This window comes from Calidris pugnax, unplaced genomic scaffold, assembly GCF_001431845.1.
Source record: "Calidris pugnax isolate Ruff unplaced genomic scaffold, ASM143184v1 scaffold9, whole genome shotgun sequence".
Classification (NCBI taxonomy): Eukaryota; Metazoa; Chordata; class Aves; order Charadriiformes; family Scolopacidae; genus Calidris; species Calidris pugnax.
In genome coordinates this window covers 5282031-5301322 of record NW_015090778.1, presented here as the reverse complement: position 1 = coordinate 5301322, position 19292 = coordinate 5282031, and the positions used below count along the sequence as shown (strand labels likewise).

Genomic DNA, 19292 nt, shown 5'->3' with positions numbered 1-19292 from the left:
CAAACAGCACAATCATGTATGCTGTGATCTGAGAAACGGCAGCCTCATGTTTCCTGTTGTCTTCTCACATGCAGGTTTGTTGCCCATTGGAATATTGCGAAGTCAATGGCTGGATATTACCAGGAATCTGGCAGAGCTGGGAGAGATGGGAAGCCATCCTGCTGCCGCCTCTATTACTCAAGAAATGACCGGGATCAAGTCAGCTTCCTGATTAAGAAGGAGCTTTCTAACATCCAAGTAAGATCTGCAGAAGAGTAGCCACCTGCCTAGATACGCTGCCTTTGCTCTGATCTGGTTTGCCTCTTGCCTGCAGTGACCTCCAAATATGCAGAGATGAAATGAGGTTTTTTGGGTCTAAAGCTGTCTGCAGCCCTGTTTCAAGGGACAGCAGAAGGGAGTGAAGTGGGAAGGGAAAGGGCTGCCAGACCCAGCTCCAGCTTTTAGAGAGGCCCGTGGAGCAGAGACAGGGTGGTGTCTGTACCTGTTTGCCGTAGTGATCAGAAGGGTTGGATTTGGTCATCGTTAGAGTTACTTTATCTCTTTATATTTAAATTGAAAACTATAGTTATTGCTCCTGTCTACTTTCAGGAAAAAAAAGGCACCTTAAAAGAATCTGACAAAGCTGTGATGACGGCTTTTGATGCCATCGTGAGCTTCTGTGAAGAGCTGGGGTGAGTGCGCTTCTTTCAAACACTGTTTAATGTTGGGGAAACCATGCGTGATCCCTTCCCAGGAGCTGTTATGGCTGAGGTCCTGCATGTCAGGGAAAAAGAAAATATTGAATGAATCACTTGATATTTTGCTGCCTGGACCAAGGAAGGTGTCCTTGAGACACCTCTCACTCCCACCTCTGAGATAACGGAGATGTTTGTTGGTCTTGGAGCCTGATCAAGTGACACGGTGATGTTGAAGTGTAACTCCTCTGGCTATGACTTTTACTATGTTCTGTCTTTGATGATGGGTTGACTTAGATGCATTTGCTTTTTTTGTGATTCTTTCCACCTTCACTACATCATCTCTCTTCTAAGGAGACAAACTGACAGCCTAATTGGCATGGGATGGAAGCATTTAGATTTAATGTTTCTCTGTATCTCAGGGGCTCCACTCTGCAAAGTACAAGGTATCCACGATTTTCGTTGACCTTAGAAGGAGCTGATGGTGCTTAGAATGTTTCAGAAACAGGCTCAAATTATGGACGTGCCCAGTCTAAATGCAGACTAGCAACCGCACCATGCGTCGGTCAGGTTTTGTTCATGACTTGTAAGATGTAATTGTACTAATTGCTATTCTATGCTGGATAAGACATCAAAGCTGTAATTTTGCCAGTAAGAGAGCAGTATGTATTCACTAACTGGAAATGGTCAACATGTGTCTTGCTTTCAAGTCTGCATTTTGTTTCATTCTTCACACCTGTGTCTAAGGCAACTTTTTCAGTGCGAATGTAACCCGTGCTGCTTCTCTGATGCCTTGGTGAGCATGTTCTCTCCCTGTGGTCACATTTAGTAAACAAATCCTGGTTTTATGGGTTTGCTCTGGGAAAGTCTTGCTTCTACTGAAGTATGGCACAACATTGAGTCCTGGGGCACTTGAAGGAGCATTTCTTAGCCCAAAGTCAAGGTGATTCTGGGAAGTAGCTACTAGGAGGCTTCTTGCTATAGGACTGTGGTCCACTTACTTGGCTAAGCAGCTCTGCTCCTTCTGGTGTGTGTTGCCAGCTCACAGTGAGAGTGGCCCGATGGCTGTTTGAGTCTTGGGTTTGTATAATCTGAGAGGCAGATATGTTTACCTGGTTAAGATGATTATCTCAGGAAACTTTGTCTTGATATCTATTTCTCCGTGATTCCTAAGATGGTTATCAGTAGAGTTAGTCATGACAGTCATTTCTTGGGATGGACACTAATGCCATAAGAACTAGACTGGGTTCACTGAACGAAGCTTGCACAAACCAGAAGCAGCCACAGGTGGTGTCCCAGTGAGGGCAAGAGTTAGGCTCCATGTAACCACTTTGCAGCATCTCCCACTTCATACATGCTGTAAAAATCCTGACTGCTCTCTGAAGTGAGGACCTTCTCTAGAGTTGTGCTGCAGCAATGAGGCAACATCTGAGCAAGGACAGAGAAAACATTTTCCTTTGCTCAGATGAATAGTAATGGAAATAGGATTTCACTGGGTACGTAAAAGAGAGATTTTTGCAAGGGAATATCACTTACCTAATTAGAAGTCACATCTCCCATACTTTTTCTTCCCTCCTGCAGCTTGGTATGTTTTTCTTACTGTATAACATCTCACATGCATCCCAGAGTCACATATAGTAGTGCCACTGACTGACTTCCCTGCTCATAACTGTACAGGAGACTATGATGCTATTTAAAGGAATGGCACATTGCATTTCTTTTTTACATTTTTAATTAACACAGTTCAATTCACTATCCAAATGGTGAAAGCAAACCTGAAAACCTGACCTTGCAAAGTTCAAAATAAGAACAAATAAAGAACAAGGTTCTAAATAAAGACAGACTTGGCAAGCAAGTTTTTGCATAGTATATTTAGGCTATTGTCCAAGTAAGACAGGAGAACAATGGTATAAGCTGCTTTTAGAGAGTGGGTTTAGACAAAGCTTTTTGCTGGTGAGAGTTTCCTGTTGCTCATTTGCAAGATGGAAAAAAAGCTCTTGTAACCACAACAGCAGAAGACATCTTGATCAGTTTTAGGTGGTAGCTGACCATTTGCCACCTCTAACCTGTGATTTTGCTTGAAAGATGAAAACCAGGCAGAGATGAGTTGACTTTGGCATTTGGCTAATTATGCAGATCCTGAATACAAGATAGCTTTATGTATGGAGTCCGTTTGCTGTGGACTTGCAGAACAACTTGCTGCATTGCGTTGCAATTGGTGCATTGCTCTTGATGCAGCAAAGCTGCACGTGGAGAAATAGCCACCCAGGGAGAGAAGATGAGAAAGCTTTCTGTGGACAACACAACTGGGCTGTAGCTGGGCTGATTCTTGCCGTAGGGCTCCCAGTACTGCATCTTGGCTTCGCTGTTTATTCACTGCTCTATCTGTGCCTTGGAGATGAGCAGCACCCAAAGATGGCAGCAAATAAAAGGAGAGCAATAAAAACAAGACAGAAGACGCCAATCACCACTAGCCCTCCAAGAGCCCAGTCACTTGTTGTAATTAGTCTCTTTAGGTCTTCCAGAACTGAGGATGCCTCTTGCACTGATGACATGCTGGCTTCTGTCCTGCTGGAGGTAGACAAGAACAATAGATGTTGGTGTATCCTCTCTACTTTGTGAGCCACAGTCCCAAAACCAGGATAGGTGTGTGTGTGCTGTCTGTGCCTGCAGGCATCCCTCTTCCAAAAGGGAGAGTCACCCCTCACAGAAATGGGAGCATAAACCAGAAGAAAGATAGCTGAGGCCAGTTTTATAATCAGATCTACAGAGATGTAAAGAGGAAGGTGTCTGGCTTTACAAGATGCTGGCAGATGAGATTTATTTTAATCATAGTTTAGCAATATTTTTGGTAATATCATGTAGTATCTCTCCCAACATGTTCAGTATGAACCTTTCATCTCTGTCAACTGTACAGCCTATACAGGAAAGGCAAGTGTTCAGTGAGAGAACTTGCTTGATACCATCAGAAAGATCCCCAAAAAGGAGTTGGGCACTTAAACTCCAATACACACTGGAGATTAAGTTAACACTTACTTAAAAACAAACAAAAAATCCACCAACAATAAGCAAAGATCTTCATGTACAGCTCCCATAGGGCATAGAATAGCCTAGTGCTGTAAAAAATGTGTGCTGTTCCCAGTTTGCTTCAGTACCACTTTCTGTTACTCTGCAATAGAAGCCTAAGTTTTCCTTCCTTGAAGTACTTAGCAGTAATTTAAACAGGGATCTCAGTGGATTCTACTCACTTGATCTTTTAGCAATACTTTGCATAATGACTTGGCCATCAGCTTTCTAAAGAACATTCAGCATCTCTTTGTGAGCATCTTGTGGCTTTTCTAAAGCTTTCTTGCTTCTCAAGGGAAAGGATGGGTTATTTCTAACACTTTCTCTCAAATGTGACTCTGCAGATGTAATGCAGGAAGACGTCTTTATTTTTGAAAATTTGTTTGACTTGCTGACCTTTATGTCTGTATCCTTAATATTATAAGGAATAGGATTAACCATATAAAGCGTGTTTCATCGCCAGCAAGTCACACTTGAGTACGAGCACAAGCTCACACTTCAGCTTGCTAAAGTCTCTCTTTCTTTCTCAGCAGCCAAATATATTCAGTTCATGCTTTGTTTTCTGGAATTACAGCAGATCACCATGCCCAGTCTCTACCCAACAGGCACACAGGCCATGAAAGCTGTTCCTGATAGCTTCTCTTGCCTTTAAAAAGCAGGCAGCCTAAATACTAGTTCTGGAGACCCAAAGGCAGAAACCCCCTGTGACTGTACACCCGAGAAAGTTCCCATCTCTTTTGCTAACCACAGTTAATCTCCTGAAATAGGAGACCTGTATGGGATTTTATAAATACCTGAAGCTGTTGTGTTTGTAGTAGGTGTTTCTTCTGGTGCCTTCTCTGTACCCAGTCCAAGAGATGATGGCCTGTGACGAGGGACCCCCTTGCTGCACCTGGAGAGTCGTAGACCCAGCATAGAACTTGCCTGTTTGTGCTGCCGTAAATGATTAACAGCTGACTTTCCTACAAAGGTGTGGCTAATCTAATCAAAGGCCTTGAGTAGAGTCAAAAAGACCTAGTTCAGCTGTTGCTCAGACATTTCTTCCTGTCCATGGCTTTAGCCACTCATAGACCTGTTCCAGTGATTGTAAATGCCTGCTATGTCCCCTGAGTGGGGAAGGCTGCAGGTCGTGGTGGAGAGAAGAGGGCTTGGATCTGTATTGTAAGCTCTGTTAGGAGATTGCCATGTCTAAAATGAGAGTGTGAACAAGACTGCCCTCCAGTCCAAACTTCATCATGACAAGCTTAGGAGGATACACTCAGTACAGAGCCTTGCACTGCTGTTCAGCTGCAATAAAACTGACTCCCTGGTGCTTTCCCAACTGAAGAAGACCAGAGGGATGGTGCTGGGAGAGATGGGAGGGGAGAAGGAGGAGACTATGGTGTGTGAGATTCTGTGTCTGTAAAAGGAAACTTGTTTTTCACAAGCCAAGCAAATCACTTTGAAACCAGAGGGATGATGTTACAGAATGGAAGCTATCCCATTAAGCCATCAGTCCAACCACTTCTGCAGAGAGGCAGCCTCACCGTCTCTTTCAGGTTCCTCAGGGAAAGAAACTATTTCAACACTTGTATCATCAGGGCTGGAGTAACTGTATTCCCTTGCAGTTCCTTCTGGCTCTCTCAGGCTTTCACAACATGTACAGAAGTTGCTGTGTTTTAAGCAATCTCACTTTACTCTGTGCTCTTCTGAATCTGTCTCTCCTTTTTGAAACAGAGAAGCTCCATCCCCACTAATGCTCAGGGCCTTCCAGATCCCTTTACATGGGTAATGACTGAAGCCAAAACCACAAAAGCTTGTGTGAGTGGTGAGCAGGGACCCAGAAACTGGCATGTTTCTAATCAATGGAAACTGAAGAGCTGTAGAAAGCTGGGGGGTTGCTGGGCATCTTTCAGGCCAACCAGATCTGTTGCATGCAAGAAGGCGACAGACACCACCCAGCCCAGGCAAGCAATTGGTGTGTCTAAATAAAAATGGTGTGTCTAAATAAAAAGTACAGGAATAATCCACCTGTGTACAGTGGGACACAGCAGAACATTAGGCCTGTGTGGTTCAGGCAAGCATGTACAAATCAGTCCCAGGACCCCTCCTCTACGTGGTGGCTGCTCCTCTGTTCCAGAAAAGCCACCTGAATTCTTTAGAGAATTGCTTAATTTTTTTCTCCTTCTCTTTTTTTTTTTTTTATTTTAACGGTTCTGTGTTTGTTCTCTATTTCTAATTGAGGAACTTAAGAGTAGCATAGCTAAGGCTGGAGCCTTTTCTCTTGTCCCCCTGCCTGGTATCTGTCAGTGGTTTAACTTGTAACACCACTGGGAAACATGTATTTGTAGCTTTTCCTGTTGAGATAAGGCCTGGCAGCTCCTTCCTAGTGTCAGTGACCTGTCAGGCGTTGGTATGTTTCCAGCCTGCTGAGCTTCCTCCGGACTGTGAGCACAGACTGGTTCCGTGCTGCTGGAACGGCTCTCAATGGGATTCTGTTAATTCCTGTAGCTGGCACTGTCTGGCACAAGCCAGGAAAGAAAGGAAGCTCTGTTCTTTCATAGGTCTGGTGACCTAACTCAGATACAGAAATGTCTGTTGAGTCTGTGTCCCTCGAAAAACCTTCTGAGACTTCCTATGTCACCTTGATTGCCGCTAGTTTGTAAGTGAAAGGAGCAAAGACATATCTGACAGAGAGGTTAGTGTGAGGCATCTCGGGATGTTGATTAGTGTAAATTGATGCCAGCTTGAGCTTATCCCACCCTAACATATTGGCTGGGAGTGAAAGCTTTGGGACAGCATGACAAAGGCCAGCACTTTGTTGGTCTTCGTTGATCACACAAGTGCAGTCATCTGTTGGTAGTTGTCAAGTGGGAGCTCAAATATTTACTTTCTAAGGAACATCCTCATCTTCTGCTGGAAAGTTTTTCCTTTTATTAATTTAAAAGTAACACCGATAGTTTGAGGAAATTTTTTTTCCTTAATTTTTAGACTATTTTCTGTGTCACCAGCTGCAGACACATTCCAATATACAGCAGTACAAAAATGTAAAATATCTAAATCTAGTTTCTTTGTAAAAATTAAAGTGCATTAAATACATGAGAAGCTACTGACGTAATGGGCTTTTTACTAATTTGAGTGCAGAGATCAAAGAAAAGATGTTTCTTTAAAAAGTTTTCAGGGTTTTTTTTGTCGCTTCTGAACTGTGAAGAATATTGAAAACCTTTTAGAAACTTGATTCTTTTCTCTCTAGCTAGATCTTGTCTCTGGAATATGAATGTGTAATCTCTTTGACTCTTCTACACTTAGTTGGAATACAGGGGTAGAAGATGATTTATCCATATATGTGTAACTTTTTATACCTTCTTCTATATAAAGGTGGTTGGTTTCACATTAGGGGCTGAAAGACCAGTGGCTTAGAGTGAGGTGGAGTATGATGGTCTTTTGTTTGGCTGTCCCAGTTATGAAAGTCGTGCCCTGTGCCATAGCCTTGTACTTACATAAATCCCTTTCTGAAGTTCACTGAAGTGTAAACCAAACATACACAGTGGCTGCAGCATGGAAAAGGGATTTATTTGCACTTGTTAAGTTCAGTCATACAGCCCATCCTTGGCTCTGCCTTGTCACAATGCCCACTGTCAAGCTGCTGCATGTGTACCCTGAAGTGACGGTTACCATAATGGATGTCACTCCTCTGAAATGCCTTTGTTTATGCTAATAAACATACCTTAGGCATACTGTTTATGTCCACTAAAATAAACTGCACACAGTGCAGGGAGTCAGGCACACAGGTCCCTCAAGTAAGGACAGGGATTTGTTCATCTCCTGTGACTCCCGTGCTCTGTACGTACCATTCACCTGCAATAAGCAGAAGAGCAGAACCACACGGGGAGCGGGGAGGGAGCACGTTTAGCAGCAGAATGATCAAATTAAGCCCTAGAATTGGTGAGTTTTTCCCTTTTGCCTTCATCTTGCTGTTTACAAAGGGTATTGCACGTGATCTGATTTTTCTCTTTGGCAATTTCACATCATTGTAACACTGATGAAATAAAAGCAGGGAGCGTTTGTTACCAGCTGTACTCGGAGCCTCCGCTGGCACGTCCGGATCAGAAAGTCCACAATTTTGTTGTTTTCAGCAGACGTCTCAGCTAAACGTGTCTGTGGCAGGTGGCTTTTGAGAGAGGAGGTTTGGGCTTGATCCAAGATGTACTGAGCATATGGACGTCCCAGTGACATCAGTGGGTTTCGCTAGCGCCCAGCACCATCCTTCTGGATTAGCCACTTGTGCTGCCCAGCACGTGGCAGTGTTTGTGTCCTCTGCTTTGGTCCGTGGCTCCATGCTCACCAAGGGAACCCTGGCTGGCCCAGCTGCAGGGCCATCGCTGGGAAAGCATGTCTGGTTTCTCAGCAGCGTGTGTCCATGCACCCCCACCCCACACTAGAAGAGGGAGACAGTGATGGTAAAGTAGCGTTACCTTTCTGGTGACACCACGGAGCCCACCAGTGGCGGTCACAGAAAGAAGGAATTCCATGCTGTGGTTTCTGGTCCTCTGAGTCACGTTAATGAATATTGTTATTGCCATTTTCAGTGAGCTAGTGTAGAAAGTCATTCCTATAGGACTGAATCATGATGTCCACGCATGTCCTTGATAGTAGGTTGTGTCACCTCTTGTTGCACTTCATGAATGGGCAATTGGGCGGACTTGGGTCTTCCTACGTCTGTGGTCAGGTTGTCCATCGCAGCTACAGCAGCTATAGCAGCAGCAACCACAGGCAATGATCATGAGCACCAGAACAGTAGCTGGAAAGAGAAGCACAGGATATTGCTTCATGTCATAGGTGCCATCACTGCAGAGGTACCCTATGTCTCCTCCAAGTTGGTTGGTGAGCAGCAGAATGAACAAAGTCCAGTTTCTTGCCATTTTTTGGTGGGTTTTTTTTTTCACCCCCTATATCCCCAGCTCTCCTAAGTGCCTGGTCTCTTTAATCTGGACAATCATTACCAGATATTTTATGATGTTAAGAGCTATGTACCAAACCATGTGGGGGTATATCTTTACCTTCCTAATGGGCTGTAGTTTCGGAGATGACATGAGGTAACTAAGCAGAGCAATGTGCTTGGAAAGGATGGAGATCCAGCTCTCCCCACAGCTGTGTCAGAAACAACTTGAAAGGATTTGGTTAGTCAAACTGGCAGCTGCATTTCTGAAGACTCTGTGCATTGTACCCTTTAGTGAGGATAGAAATTTGTGACTGGGTTGGCTTTACTCTTTCTCCTGTATTTAGCTTGAAAAAATAGACACTTCAAATGCAGGGTTTTGTTTCACAAAGCAGTGGGCTAGCTTTCTGTTATTCTACACTAGGCATAATGGTTGGTGTTGGAAGAGATATGTTAGTTTATCTGGAACAGAAAAGGATGACATGTTTAATCCTGCAGAACACATAAGAGTGTGTGAACGTGCACATGTGTGTGCATGTGTTCCTTAAAAGTCTGGAGCTGGGCTGCCAAGTTACCAGACCTGTAGGGAACCAGCTGTAGGTATGAAAAAAAATAAAGCAGCAGGTGTGTCTCTGTGAATTCCAGCCCAGGGAGGAGTGTCCAGGCTGAATACACACCCTTCCTTTTGGCTGGGAGCAAAGTGTCTTTGAAGGGGAGGGCTGGCCTTCCTTCCTGCTTGTTTTCCTATTGTCTAAACAAACTTCATCCCCTTGATCAAGCAGCTCTTTGCTGTTCCTTCCATGCCATCCCCACACGGAGCAGCAGGAGGGATCTTGCCATTACCAGAGGAGAACAAATAGGCTTATCTGAAGCATACTGAATTAAGTACAGGAATGACACTCAGTCTCAGGTTTTGTGTCTTCTGTGGCAGTGAGATGCCCTAATACCCTTTGTCATAAACAAATCTCCTACACATCAAAACAGCACCTCTGGATTGGCTGATATGCTGCTGTTTAAGCTAATGCTTAAATATGAGAGCTTTGGGGAAAGCTATGCTGTTGCCCACCATGCTCTGCATGCATGTAGAGACACATGCTGAGTATTAAAAATTACCTAGAAATTAAACTGGGCCTCAGAGCAGAGCCTGGAATACAGCTGCCAACAACACCAACCCACCACCACCAACAACCCACCACCACCAACAACCCACCAACCCACCACCAAAGACTGTTGAGCAAACTGTCCCCGCAGAAGAGAAGAGACTCCCTGACGCCCGTTTGCCTCCGCCGATAAACTCACCGATAAACAGAAGGACCACACAGAAGGACACAATCTCCACTGGGTCAGCCTTGGGCAGTTTCTGGAGCTTAAGGAGAAGCTTCTCACCGATGGTTTGCATTTCCTTCAGAAAGCCTTCAGAAGACATTCTGGCTCAACCTCTCCAGGCTTTATGCTGTAGAAGAACCAAACAGAGAATAAGCCTTTTCACTGACTAATGCTAGGAAGCTGCCAGCCTTCTTATAGAGCTGGTGATCACAAGGAAAACAAGTTTATCTGGTCTCAGTCCTTGTTCCCAGTAGCTAAGGTGGAGGACTATTAATTGTCTACGTGTTTTGGCACTGCTTTAATTTCAAAATCTGGCTTTGAGGGTGCTTTTGACAGCTGCACTGTTGAGCAAAGGTAAAACGGTGTTTCTTCTAATACTTCAGCAGGCACAGAGTTAGAACTGGACAGTGCCTGCCCTTGGCTTTCACCCAATGAAAGTAATTTTTTTTTCCAGTTGTGCTAACTTGTCCTTCCAGAAAGAAATGCAATTCTAACTCAACTTGAATTCCAACTGCTGAACTCCAGTAGTTTTCATTGTTTTTTACTGAGCAGACCCCCTTGGAGATTTTCTGCACTTTCAGCTACAGAAAGCCCCTTCAAAAACTAAGGTACTTAGGTCAACACCTCTCTACAATACCATTAAGGATGTTTTATCAACCAGTTTTACCCAATGGTGATATTAAGAGCTAAAGTCTGTGTTCAGTGGGGACAGCTGGGTGCTTTGCAAGTTCTTACAGATGACTGCAAGTTTTACATGGTAAGCTAAACGTAGCTTTTTTTTTTTTCTTTTAAGCCACAGTTTGTTCAAATGGAGCAATATATGAATTGAACAGTGCATGTCCACCCATCACTGCTGGTAATGAGCGAAGCAAAAGCCCCTGGATCTGTTGGAGATCTCCCTTGTGGAGCTAATCCCTCCTGCCCTGCTCAGAGATCTTACACCTTGTCTATTCTCAGAAAGTACAATGACCAAGAACTATTGTTACTGAAAATAGTAGGCTAGTCAAAGTTAGATGCCTCAGTTTTGCAACAAATATCTGCTATTCTTTTGCCCTGTGAGCAAAATTCTGGAAGGCATTGCAACAAACAAGCTGGCATGATAGATACGGAAGTTCAAATTTACTTCAGTCAGTAGCTGGACCAGGATATTGTGGAGAAATATCCATAGTACCACCTAAAACAAGTGTTTGGACAGGTCAACGCTTGCATGGATTCTAGTTCTTATGTCATTGTATCAGAATGTACCAGCTTCTATGTGTTCTAATAGTCAACACTGTTTTATAGGACTTGAACAATTTAATATCCTAGTTTTGGTGGTAACACAAAGCCAAGTGACCAAGACAGGACTTCCAGAACAATCCAGCTAGTTCATTACTGCACATCTGGTTTGGTTACTCAAACAAATGGACCCTTGGAGCTCAGCTTTTCCTAAACACATTGAGGACAGAGAGATCTTGGATGTTTCTTTGCACGCTGGGCTTAAATACTACAGTGCCAAGTTAAATTACATTTTGTATGTTTATGCAATTCAAAAAGGGTTTTCTTTGTTCTTTTAAATCCAAGCTAAGGAATAAAAATCGGAACCAGCTGGTTTCCTAGGGATGGGGGTGGATGGAAAATCTACATCTACAGAAAGATTTCTGTGTAACTTAGCGGGGAGGCATAGCTGTGGCCTTTTGACCTGGAAAGGTCACTTTTGAGACTAGGGTTAAATAGCTCTTTCCAGATGATTGCCATACCCCGAGCGAGCTGCTCCAGAAACGGCTGCTTTATCCTTTGCACAGTGCTGTGGGATTCTGTGTCAGCAGGTTTCCAGTTTTGTTTCCATTCCAAGAGATGGCGGTGCAGGCAGAGGTGAAGTGATTTGTGTTTTCTGCTCTTGGCTCTAGAAGAAAAACTTTTTTTTAAAAAAAAAAATAGTATTTCTGGCTCTAACATTCTGAAAATGTTTGTTCCCTCTGGAGGTGTTTCTGCCTTCCCAGAAGCTTTCCTAGTAAGGAATCTGCTGTAACCCTTCGTGCCATGCTTTGGGCTGCACCAGAAGCAGCAAGTATAAGAGCAAGGCTTCTGAAGTTTGGGTGTACAGTGAAAAATTGCTGATTAGGATTGTAGAACTCCACGTGAATTAGCAAAGTGCCTGATCTAAAATGATAAGAGCTTGTCGTCTCAGTAATGGACATTCCTCTGCCCCACGGTACCTGAGCTGGAGCAAAGTGAAGGAGTTTTTATTCTAAAACTTGCAAGGAATGTTGCTTGTTTACCTTGGTTTGAACTTCTTTAGGGACAAAGTCTGGTGTTGGTGGTGCAGTCTCCAAGCCACCCATGAGGGAGCAAATGTTTTCTGCTCAACTGCACTTCTGACTGCACACTGGTTTCAAGGGCCCTCGCTGCTTTGGGATTTCTGCTTGTGGAGTGTAGCAAAAGGGTGAAGAATAAATCACTTCTTAAAATTAAAAAAAAAAGTAAAACTCCCCCAAGAAAGCTAGTTATATTCATGGACTTCTTTATCTTCCGTTCTACTTGTGATATAAAGTCTTTGGTCAGGACTAGTTTTGATTGTGATCTTTTTCCAGTTGATTTCAGCAGAACCCAGATCTTACCCTAGAGATCAGCAGAAGGGTAAGGCTGGTGCTGTGTGACAAGTTGTCTTATGCATCTGCCTTATCTTCCTCATGTACAACACAACAGTGAAGATATTACTTAGGAATTTCAAAGTAAGCTGTAAGAATCTTTTTTTTAATTATTTTACTGTGTTCAAGTAAGCTCCCAGTTATCAACAGTACTAAAGGCCAGGTGGTGCAGGCTATTTGACTGAAGCAGTAACTGTAATGATTATTATTAGAACGGGCAGGTCTCGAGAGATTTGAAACTTACAGTTATCGGTCTTAACTGACAGTTTACTTTCTAAGTGGTTTGGAGCAAACCTAATTCTCTGCTCGTGTTTTTTCTCAGTTGGGAATCTTTCCTTGTCCATTGTCCTTCCTCAAAACCGCATCCACTGGGGATGGGAACCCTGCAGAGCGGAGGAGGCACGGCTGGTAGAGCAGCAAAGCTGATGGAACTTGTTACGCAAGAAATGCTGAATGACTACAGAGCAATGCAGCCCTAGTAATGCCTTGGCAGACAAATGACATGACCTTGTGCTCCGTAGCTGCAGCTAGAGATCATACAAAGTGAGAACAGGGTGAAGAGAGGCAAGATGAGAAACTCGCATAGAAAAGAAAGTGAACACAATGCTGGTGTCTTGTGGCAGGCAGTTGGGAAGTTCCTGCTGGGGTGGCAGCCTGAAATTCGTGGTTTCAGCTGTTTCCTCTTCTGGCTGTTCTTTGAAAAATAACTAATCTATCCAGTGTTGCCAGTGGGACTAGATCATCAAATCTTTCTGCCCTCCTCTGTGTTACAAGGCCTCGCAGGGGAGGGAGTAAAACAAATCTTTTAATTTAGGTTTATTTGTTTTTGAGAGAAAAAGGCTGAATCAACCGTGTGCTGTGAGTTGTTGGCCTTGGTTGAAAAGAGAGCACAGTAATAATGCTGGAGGATGCCTGATGTCTGCAGGTGTCAGCTGCAAGGATTCCATGGGCCTTTAAAACCAAAGAAGCACGTTCTCCATTTAGGGCTTCTGCAGAGGTAGATTCCCAGAAAGTGCTAATACTTGTTTTTAATGCAGATTCATCTTGCTGTGCCCACTGAATAAAGCTGTGAAAATTGCCATAATAGCCCTGAGATTATCTTTCTGAACTGTTTTAATGGACTCGTGCCGTACTGAAGCACTCAAAGAAGTTGGCTGCTCAGCCCTTTTAAGAATAAAGCCATTAAAAGGCCTCAATCTAGACATTGAAGAGAAAAGCCTTGATCAAGGTTTCTTTGTTCTGCGAACTGGCCGTGTGTGGTAGCTTCCGGTCTTCGAGCAAGAAGAGCTTTGGGATGACTATGTAAGGTGGGGTCCCAGATCCCTCTGCCTTAAACTAGTCAAGTTGCTGTAAGTATTTTGGAATTGATGGAAATTGATCATATTTTCTTGGTCTGTCTTTGGTTTGGAAAGCTGTATCCTCTCTGTGTACCTGCGCTGGTGCATCAAAATTTGAACCGTAGGGAGTGGGTGAGCTTAAACGTACTGCTGAGGACTGAGACACTTGTTTAGTCATAACCCCCTGGCATTTGAGCAGCCTATTTCAGGGCAAAGAATGTGGATTTGAGTTTGTGGTTTAGCCCCAGGACTGGAAGTCAGTAAGTGCAGGCAGTCTTCCTGGGCTGCCAGTGATGCTCGCTGGTGGTGTGTCTTCGGATAAGTCATCCCATCCCTCTGGTGGGTGACTTCATCTCTGCACAGTGGCAGGACACGTAACCACCATCAGAAGTTTGTTTGTTAATTGTTGTGTGTCCAAGTTTCTAAAATGCTCTGAAATCTTTACATAGAAAGACAACAAGTCCCTGGGTCTGTTGCAGTTACAAAACAAAATGACCTTTGCTTGCCAACTGCTTGTTACTCATCAGACACTGAGACTGTTTAGGATGAAAGTAGATGAAAGCATGGCTTCTGCTCTTGGGTGCTCTTTACCCAGTCGTGCTCCACGGGGTTAATGTCTCTTGATGTGACCTCCCGATCTCTTGGTCCTACTGTGCTCCCTCTGAGAATCCTTGCTTGTGTGGGTTTGTTGCTGCAGTTCTCTAAAAACGCAGATGAAGCTTTGGAGGGGGAGAATCAGTTGATGGTGCCCTGGAGCTGCCAATGCCTCTGGTCCTGATGCCACAAACCCAGTGAAGGAGAGTTCCATGCCCCCTGCTGTGCCCATTGCCCTTAGCAGCAGTGCTCCAGAGACCTTACAAAGTAGGACCTCCCTGATGTGCCCAAGCAAGCAGGATGCCAGGGCAATGTTCTCACTGCAACGTTGTCTTTTTCCCAAGACTGTGGCTGTGGAGAAGCGAGTACTTTGTGTTGTTCTTACTCAGACAAGCCAAGAAAGTTGGTTGAAATTGGCCCAAGTCAGGGCTGAGAAGCCTGTATGGATTGTGGTAGCTTTTTTGGTGGCAAATCTTAGAAGGTAATCCCGGCTTCATGGACGGAGAGTGCTGAGCAGCTGAAGGGGAGGGGATGCTTTTTATTCCGGTCTAAAACTTTTAAATAAACTCCAACTGTATTTGGCCACTTTCTTAAGAACATGAAGGCTTGGCCAGTTTCTCAGCCCTACCAGCTTTGTTCTTGGTTCCTGAAACGTGCTTCTGATTTGGTATGGATAAGGTCTGTGAGGCTTCCTGTCCTGTAGCAGTGCTGGGCTGGTGGTGTTACAGTTTAGATGCATTTTGGCAGAACATGTAATAATTCCTGTACGATTGTTTATTGTTCTAAGTTTGTAATGTACTTTTGAGATGAAAAGGGCTATAGAAATTACTTGTATTATCAGTGTATGGTTTTCCCTTGTCATTGTTAATGCACTGTTTGCTGCCATGACTGTTGTTAACCAGCCATGTCAATGTTAACTATAGTTCAACAGACAAGCCCTTTTTTTTCTAAAACAGGAGTGAACGGAGCCAGACAGACCTATAATTCATTCCCAAGTAGTTGAAAATAGTTTCCAGTATCAAGAGAATTCAGCTTTTTAACAGCACACACCCAAACTGGTAAATTGCAGCTCAATGTCATGGGAGAAAAGCTTTGACTTTGTCAGCTGGTCTGGAAAAGGAGACCACACATTCTTTCATATTATAAAGCAGCCCTGCCCGGGTAGCCGTTTGGCCAGAATACCCTGTCATCTCCACCACCCACTATTTGGAGATTGGTTTTGAGGCAGCACCGTAAACGTTCCTTCCCTCCCCTACAACCTAATATTAGATTAATATAAAAAGGCACTGAATTCCCTGCAATAGCAGTCTGAGGAGCTGAGGTACCCACTGGGGCACTGAGCTGAGTCTCTACACCTCTATGAAACACGCTGGGTTTCTCCAGTCCATCCCACAAACAAGTCAACAAAACCCCATGAGATGATTCCTCCCTACTAGTCCCGCTTTTAAGAAGTGGGGAAACCAAAGCACAGAGCCATCCAGTGAAAGGAAAAGGTCAATTTTAAAAATAAACCTGTAGCTCTTCCACAAGAGAACTTTTTTTAGGGTTGCTGATGCTCGTATCTAGCCTGAAAGTCTATTCTAATATTAGCAAAATAAGCATTTCCCAGGGAGCTGACAGAGAGGTAGGTGTGTGTCTGTGAGAGCCTTATAAAGAGTTACTTCACAAACACACTGGGATCTGTCAGTAGTTTGGTGTTTGAGGTGAGACAGCTGGAGTCCCCTGAGAGTGCTGGAAACACCTTCTCCAGCTTCTTTCAGCCACCTCTGTGTCCTGTCCTTGACTGGTCTCAGGCCTGCGGGTCTCAGAAATTACACGCATTTTTGAGTTTTTTGAAATATGTTGCTTTGTTTCTAGTACAGATGCCACTTGGCTGCAGGAACTCAAAATTGAAGGCTACCACAGCTGCTTCCTCAGAAGAAGCCGTTATGAACCGTATCAGCTGTGGTTGCTGGAGTGGTGAGAGCCCGCATGGAGGCGAGGGCTGCACTGCTCTCCCTGCTCAGTCCTTGTGGTCTCTTACAGTCCCTGCCAGCCACTCACTAGCCCACAGCAGGCTCTCACTAGCCCACAGCAGGCTCTCACTGGCCCACAGCAGCTGGGTGGCTCGGGAGGGGTTGTGTTATGGAAAGGATCTGCTCTATCAAACTTGGTTTATTTTGTTCTTCCACTCCCCTCCCCGCGTTTGCAGGGCAGCCAGGCTGAGGCCCGTGCTCTGTGACAGCTGTAACACAAGCCATGTCCTGCCTCTTTTATCCAGACATGTGTTTCATATTGCTTACCCCCCCCATACGTACAACGCGGCTGTGGCTGGACAAGCCCCCAGCCAAACCCGTTAAGATTTTCTTCTGGCGAGGAAAACTTGGCCTGTTTCTCTCCCCTTCCCTCCCTCCCTCCCCTGCCCTTCTGCCTTCACTCCTCCTCCACCCCCCTCCTTTTTTTTTTTTTTTTTTTGTACTAAACTTTGTTTTTCTTGCACTTTATTTGAGAAACCAGCTCAACAGCAACAAACAACCTACAGAAGACCCTTCATTAGCAGGGTGGAAACTTCCCTCCATCCCCTTTGAGCCCAGGGTTAGGCTGGAGGCGTTTGTGTCTTAACTACTAGATATTCTCGTGCAGGCAGTTCCCATTTGGTGTTTGCACCACGACCTGCCCTCCCTTCCACGTTAATGGGAACAGAGAGAAGTGGAAATACCTGATCCTTAACATTCCTCCCTAAAGGCATGTGTAGGATCAGGAAGACATCTTTTGGGGAGAACTGGCTTTCTGCCTCGCTCCCTACCTGTCTGTAAACAGCTGACTGCCCCTGGAAGAGGAGTCCCAGCTCTGTGCTGGGAGCTGCAGGAGCTTCCAGAGTCATCAGCTTCAGGTGGCAAAAAATGGGGGTTTATATGGTCAGTCTCCTTGCCAACCCCCCCTGCCCACACCCAGCAGCAAAGAGAGGTGGGAGTGCAGGTGGTGGGACACCTCTCCATCTAAACCCAAGGTTTAAAGTGGGTGATTTCATGTATTTGGGGGATTCTTTCTTGATTCCTTCCCTTCTCACAGCATTCAGACCTGATGGTCTCGTTACTGTAAACCATAGACCATGTATGTGTTTGTGTTCCCTCAGAGCAGTGGTTTCTCATGCTGTTTTGAAACCAGCATCTGTGCCTGATAAATTTGTTGATTTTTTTCAAAAACGCTCTTGTTAGAAGCTGTGTAAAATCTTTCCATTTATTTCTATTGGACACAGATGCTTAACTTGCACATTACGCTAGTTTCCCCGACCGGGGTTTGTTTTCAAGCTCTCTGTTTGCTTCAGGATTTGGGGGATAAAACTTAGCTTGGGCTGGGAGGAGCTCTGGAGGAACACCATGGCTGGTACCCACTTGGTCCCACACGGGCTTGCCCGTGCTGGCAGCTACTCGCCGACGGCACAGACGCCACTGGTGCGGAGGAGCAGAGCAGCTCTTGTCCACACCAAGCATTAATGCAACAAATCATTGCTCTGGAGAATGCCCTGTGCTAGACCTGCTTATCAGCTAAGGTCACATTCCCTAACAGCAACAAAAAACCCAAGCAGGCAGCCTTTCTAATCAGCAGAGAAGTTGCTCCTGCTCGGAGTGTGGGAGCAAGGCAAGACCCGCCGCCCCGATCCTTTTGTTAGCGCTGGGCTGCGGCGCAGCTCCCTGCCACCCTATTAAAAGGGTTTTCTCTCACCACCTTTCCTCCCAAATGTCCCCTGCCACCAAATGCAGGCGAGCGAGCTCTGCCCGGTTCTGCGCTTGGCCGCACAGAGAGCGACCAAAGCTGCAGGGACTTGCTCTCCAGCTGAACGTGAAGGTGCTACGCTTGACCGAACACCGGCAATAGCTCAGCCTTACCCCAGCCGCGCCGCCAACTCTTCTCCTCTTGTTTTTCTTTCTGTCTTCTTCAACTTTCACGTCATCTCTCCCCTCATCCTGGCTTGTGTCTGGCTCCTCGCTCGGCTCCTCTCTGCTCGGGCTGCTGACAGCCAGCTGTTGTCTCTGCCTTTTTTTTTTTTTTTTTTTTTTTTTTTTGTTATTGGTTGTCCTGGAGATACGAAGTTTCGTGTTACATGTGTGCCAGAGAGGGAGGGAGGGAGGGCGAGGAACTCCCCGCAGCGCCCAAGTGCCAGCACTTGTTGCTCCCTTCCCCTGTGCATCTCCCCTTAGCAAGGTCTTTTTTCTTTTCTTTTTTTTTTTTCCTTTTAATTACCACTTTTTCTGGAGTAGAACTCGAACGGATTCTCTCCTTGCGATAGTTCGGGTGTGTGTTAAAGCAATTAACTTTTCTTTCTGCTGCCCAGTTTCCTTCCGACTCCCCGGGGGAAGGAGCTTTTCTCCTGTGTTCTTTGAAGGGGCAGAGCAGGCAATGGCCAGGACGCTGCAGTAGGGTCTGGGGGATTTCTTCCCTGCCCTCAGCCAGGTCATTTGCTCTCTTGATGCCCTGGGTTTTCCTTCTTGCAGGCTGGGGACAGCTGGCCCCCACTGCCGTGTCTCAGGGCTGGTGAAGGTCATCCTGTACTGCAAAGGGTACAGTCCTTCAGACAGGTGCAAAATTATCATTCCTCATCAACCTCCTAATTCGCTCTTCTCTTTGATAAAGCTCATTAAATGGCTTTTGTTCAGCAACTGGCATCTATGTAGATAATTTGTCCTCATGTGATTTTTGTCTTTTTTTAACGCTTTCATTTCTTGCCTTTATTCCCAGATTCGCTGGGGGTTTTTTTCGGGGAGTT

At 45.0% G+C, this 19292-nt stretch overlaps 2 protein-coding genes across 9 annotated transcripts in view; one reads left to right on the top strand and one right to left on the bottom strand.

Annotated features, from left to right (window-relative positions):
- Nucleotides 1-19292, top strand: part of RECQL5 (RecQ helicase-like 5) — a 39225-nt gene that overhangs the window by 7138 nt on the left and 12795 nt on the right. For all 5 annotated transcript variants that reach the window (XM_014952675.1, XM_014952691.1, XM_014952683.1 and 2 more), the window contains exons 7-8: nucleotides 75-237; nucleotides 589-671. In XM_014952675.1, the coding sequence (XP_014808161.1) occupies nucleotides 75-237; nucleotides 589-671 (246 nt within the window). The remainder of the gene's footprint in view (nucleotides 1-74; nucleotides 238-588; nucleotides 672-19292) is intronic.
- Nucleotides 2446-18552, bottom strand: SMIM5 (small integral membrane protein 5). Of its 4 annotated transcripts, none has more exons than XR_001413230.1 (4): nucleotides 18415-18552; nucleotides 9958-10111; nucleotides 8195-8520; nucleotides 2446-3245 (listed from the first exon to the last, which is right to left on the bottom strand). XR_001413230.1 is itself a non-coding variant. In XM_014952735.1 (4 exons), the coding sequence occupies exons 3-4, from the start codon at nucleotides 10082-10084 to the stop codon at nucleotides 8399-8401; spliced, it is 249 nt and encodes an 82-aa protein (XP_014808221.1). In that variant the 5' UTR covers nucleotides 10085-10111; nucleotides 11724-11869; nucleotides 18415-18523; the 3' UTR covers nucleotides 2446-8398. The 4 variants fall into 4 exon arrangements, 2 of the variants coding, with proteins under 2 accessions (XP_014808221.1, XP_014808212.1); XR_001413231.1 differs by having other exon boundaries at nucleotides 2446-3242; XM_014952735.1 differs by adding an exon at nucleotides 11724-11869 and having other exon boundaries at nucleotides 2446-8520; nucleotides 18415-18523.

Excerpts from the sequence above, each read along its gene's own strand:
- SMIM5 (XM_014952726.1), bottom strand. The coding sequence starts at position 10,084 with ATGTCTTCTGAAGGCTTTCTGAAGGAAATGCAAACCATCGGTGAGAAG. Across the intron at positions 8,521-9,957 it reads TGTGGTCCTTCTGTTTATCG|CTACTGTTCTGGTGCTCATG; the intron begins GTGAGTTTATCG and ends TTCTCTTTCCAG.